Below are 4823 nucleotides of genomic sequence, written 5' to 3' on the forward strand. Positions count from 1 at the left end.
ACAACAATGTTCGACCAAGTATTTCTCTTAGTCTGCATCTGTCTCAAGCTGTACTACAACCAGGGCGTTTCTCTATTGTTCGCAGTGTAATCATTTATTCCCTGATGTTTAATTAGTGTACATTTAACTAGTGGATGTTTAAGTAGAGTCTTCAGGATAGGGACACTGTGGGATATCTAATCTGATATAATAAACAAAGTTGTAAAGTTGTATTGTCTTCTAGTTGCTAATTTAGCATCAAATGTTGGAGTTGTTTGTTTACCGTCTGAGTGAAGTGAGTGAGTGTATGATTGTCATATAGTGACTAGCCAGCCTTGGTCTTATCAACAATTTGTTTACAATGAAACATCAGGGAATGAAGGATTACTCTGTGATCAATAGAGAAACTTGCTGCTAGTAGGTAGTTTCAGCTCAGCTTGAGACAAGCTAAGAGATACAGTTGGTCGAACATTGTTGTACTCTATGAATTAAATATATAATAAAATGTTTTTCTTTGTATTTTACAGGTGTTAGTGCAGGATCTAGGATTTCACAATCTGCCAGCTATCTACTACTAATTGCCACTACAGTTTTCTTACGTTACTGTTAATTTTCATATTAGGCCACATAAAAATAAATCTTTGTTTTCCGATACCATGACTTCAGATAATAGGGTAGGTAGTTCGGAAATGTATTTTATTTACTTTTAATTTTTTTTAAAAAATTACTTCGACCCCAAGATAGGATAAGATACTGATCGATCGCAATATTTTGTAATAAATGGTTTGGTGTAAAAGAAATAATTGAAAGACAATCATAGTTAATTAGACAAACACGATTATGCAGACTGTACTGTTATGGTCTAAAAAGATCTAAACTATCACAGTTGTGGCATGAAGTTGTACACGGAAATAAATTGTTACCATTTTATCTATTTGGCATGGGAAGAAAAGTTTTAGGATCGGAGGCTTAAACTAGGGTCGGGCGGGTTATCGGAAACACACATTTTACATTTAGCCTGAGCAATATTTATCTTCGGTTGTGAATGTAACAGTTTATAGGGACTTTTGCTTTTTGTAAGAAACCAGTAACCAGCAGACATATATACTCAGTCTAACATGCGCAGATGCATTTAAAAGCATCTTTGTTATTCATTACTTCTACAAATAGGGAAGGTTTGTCGATAAGTGGAATCTTTTCTTTTTGAATAATTAACGAAAAGCGTCCATTTCAAGGCATTTTGTACAATGTTATTTTTTTGAATATGTATATAATTATATGGCAAATGTTATATGGAATTCGGAAACGTAAATTTGCCAGAATTTCATCGTTCAGTATCTTGGTATTCAGTTGTCGGGACTGGGAATAGTCCTCCTGACGTCTTTGTACTTATACCTCTAAATACTATTTTAGTTCATGAAATAGAGTTAGAACTAGAACTTTGTATGTGTAACTTTGCTGTAAGTATATGTAAACGCGTTCGATAAAGTCAAGACGAGGTCGGATTATATCGCTGAGCCGGGTTGACTAGGTCTACTCACTTGGCACGCGATGTACACGGCGGGTAGCTTGCATTCGGATTGTTATATTACATCAATACATGTGACATTCATAGTTTATATATCCACCCAGCCGTTAGTAAGAGATAAAATAAAATTTCAGGAGCTCTTTTTGAGCATCTTACAGTCTAATCCAGTCGCTCTCTTCATTAATATGAACGAAAACTGTATACGAAATATTAGCGAGATGCAAATTAGGACTACAAATCCATGGTTTGTTGGTGAAAAGATAGACGTGTACAGAAATTATTGTTTTATTGATCTCATTAAAAATAAGCCATTAAAATTTGTATTGGGTACTGAATATAATGTAACAAGTGTATGTGAACGGCATTGGAATTAATCACTACTTGACGTTGCTTGGAAACATTCTCCACCGAACTACAGGTGTGGGTTCAATGTCATATGCCTGTTTGTCTGCCTGTCTGTTTTGTAGATGAGTGATTTTTGGTATCGAACTTCCCCTCTCAAACTTCTGAGGATGAAATTTTGGTTATGATTCTTAAGTGTTAGTCTGCAAATGTTGAGTTTGTCATGCTTACGCGTTTTACACTAACATGTAACTAAACTTCTCCTTTGTCGCAAACATAACGGGAAGCGAAACAATGTCACACTATCCAAAATACCATCAATGGCTAAAGTAATTAAATTTAAGGAAATGGCAAATGCGGAAGTTTTAGAAGCCCCTTCCCTACATTGTCTATATAAACATAGACACTGGTGAGAGAGAGCTCTGAAAGCTGCACGGGGTCTCTTATCTTCACCATACACCCACCAAGTTTCACTAACAAACTTCCGGTATTGTGTGCATGAATGCGAGTCATGGTAACAAATCTCACTACTCACCTCAGATAATCTCGTTTGCATAACTTCCTGCCGTGTTTGTAGTACACTCTGCAACCAACCTCTCCCAGACGACACTGACAGAGATCACAAGACAAACAATCTTCGTGCCAAAATGTATCCAGGGCTTTCAGAAAATATCGCTCCTTAATATTGGCATGGCACCCATCACATTCCAATTTCGAGGGGTGAATATGCAAGACCTCATCCACAGTTTCCCTGGTAAATAATTGAATATGTAACCGTATCTCCAACAGGCAAATGTGAGTGGGTCTACGATATTGTGTGCTAAGAGCATGATCTATAAAGTTTGTGTATATCAACTAATGAAGTCTTATACATATGAGAGTAATGCGAAGTAATTTTTACATGAATAACAACAAATAGCTACAAATAGCTATAGGCCGTTATTTCCACTTTAATATACAAAATGTAACGTCACATTTGAGAGTGAACACTTTCATTCCCAATTCATTAGGGACATCCCATGCTCATGATGACGTCATGGTGTTTACTGATGTTGGACTAGTGCATAAGGAACAACTAGAGTAGCAACCTGAGTCAAAGTTCAATTAAAAAGGGTACCCAACTTCTTCAATATCTGCACGCGCGTTCCAAGTTTAGTGTAATGAAACTGTCACAAGACTGTGTGATGGGGAATACAATATATCTATAAACAATCAGACCGTGAATAAACAGACTCTCCCGTTGTATTAGGTGAAGTTAAAGACTATTTGTGAACAGTTTTGAACAATATTAACATTGTCAGTATCATATATATATATATATATATATATATATATATATATATATATATATATATATATATATATATATATATATATATATATATATATTAATCGTCTTGTCAAAAGTAAAATACGAGAATACGAGTGCAAAATTTAGTATATCAACGGCGAATTTATCGCTTTATAATTTTGCACCGTCAAAACAAAAGTTGTTTTTTAAAAGTGTTAGGGGTTTTAATATTAAATTTAACTTTTTTTTGCACCGGCACCGTCCAAGGTCAGGTGTCGCGGAAGAAATACGCGTAACCGCTCTGGTTTGAGAGAATGAACATGCCGAAATACTGTTGAAAGGGCCATGTCTCTATTTGACGAAGTGTACACCATTGCCGTCAAGATAGAAATACTAATAACGCACCTGCCTTGTGTCACCGTGACGCCACACATAGTCACCGGGCCCCCCATCCCCTTATAGGCTCGTGTGTTTCATTTCAAATAATATTACTCGGAATCCTGCATTCAACATTTGTTTATTCTCTCAATCAATTAACATTAGTTCTCACATTGTCAAAGTTTCGCTTCGGAAACAAAACGAAGCAAAACGTCCTAAATATGACCAACACACAAGATGTAGTCAAAACGGGAAGTGTACAACTGCGAGTAGCTAGAACCACCGTCTCCATAGCAACAGTCCGTTTCGGTGGTGAAATGCACATGTAACACCAACAAATACATATTTGAACCAGAGCTATACAACATTATGGCGTTTTCATAATTTTTACAAATACTACTTGCAGACGACGGAGTACTGGGTTATCACTACTTTACATTGGCCTATTGTTTGAACACTCGTCCCTCACTCATCCCAAAATGTTTCTAACCATGCTCAAAATTTCTAAAGACAAGCTCGTCGTTAGAATAATATGCATACTGCATAGAACTACGAACAAATTGTACTTTGCAGCTTACCCCTGAGTAAATGATGACATTGTAGACGAATTCTGCTGTAGTGCTAACGTCCTCTACATAAAGTTTTGTGTTGTCTATGAATGAGCCCTCAAACTTGGTGTGTCTGAAGTTACTTGTTATATAGACGGACAAGTCACGTGGCAGTTAATGAAACCATGGCTTCGAGTCACGACTACGTAAAGAGGACGCGGAAGTGTTCACTCAAGGCCCCATTAGCAGTAACATTTATCAATTTACAACCAAGCGTTGTCATACGATACGTAAATGCAAACCATGTAAAAGGACGCGATCAGTTTCGGACCTCGCATCCGCTTTTTTTGCACGACTATATCATAAATTTGACCTGGAGTATTTTATGCATTGCTTGTGGCCATTAACTAAATAAACAATACCGATATATTTCATTAAGCGTACCATTTGTCCGTGTACCACCTATCCAACAGAGGCTACAAGTGAGAATCACAACATACAAAAAATACTATAAAAAATACATCAATTTTAAACCCAACAGTGGATGTACAGAACGGCTACTGCATGCACTGGCACTTGTGTGAGTTACACTAAAGCTGAAATGACCTTTTTGACATTCATGTACCAGAATCGGAAGTACATATACGAGTCGACCCGCATCTTCACAAAGGACGGAAAGACGATACCCACATACATGTATCATACACATGGCCCCACCAGGGGAACTCACGCATCACGCTACTACTTCCATCGGTGC

At 36.9% G+C, this 4823-nt stretch overlaps 2 protein-coding genes across 3 annotated transcripts in view; one reads left to right on the forward strand and one right to left on the reverse strand.

Annotated features, from left to right (window-relative positions):
* The window catches only part of LOC144447989 (putative defense protein 3), a 6462-nt gene extending 4653 nt beyond the window's left edge, over window positions 1-1809 (forward strand). For both annotated transcript variants that reach the window (XM_078138128.1, XM_078138129.1), the window contains exon 4: window positions 507-1809. In XM_078138128.1, coding sequence (XP_077994254.1) covers window positions 507-589 — 83 coding nt within the window. In that variant the 3' untranslated portion in view covers window positions 590-1809. The remainder of the gene's footprint in view (window positions 1-506) is intronic.
* LOC144447990 (rhombotin-2-like) overlaps window positions 1-4184 on the reverse strand; it is an 11099-nt gene extending 6915 nt beyond the window's left edge. Inside the window, exons 1-2 of the mRNA XM_078138130.1 lie at window positions 4097-4184; window positions 2385-2600 (exon numbers count right to left, since the gene is read on the reverse strand). Of these exons, the coding sequence (XP_077994256.1) occupies window positions 2385-2600; window positions 4097-4116 (236 nt within the window). The 5' untranslated portion in view covers window positions 4117-4184. The remainder of the gene's footprint in view (window positions 1-2384; window positions 2601-4096) is intronic.
* Window positions 4185-4823: the final 639 nt, after the last annotated feature.

The sequence above is a fragment of the Glandiceps talaboti genome, chromosome 17 (assembly GCF_964340395.1).
Source record: "Glandiceps talaboti chromosome 17, keGlaTala1.1, whole genome shotgun sequence".
Lineage (NCBI taxonomy): Eukaryota > Metazoa > Hemichordata > Enteropneusta > Spengelidae > Glandiceps > Glandiceps talaboti.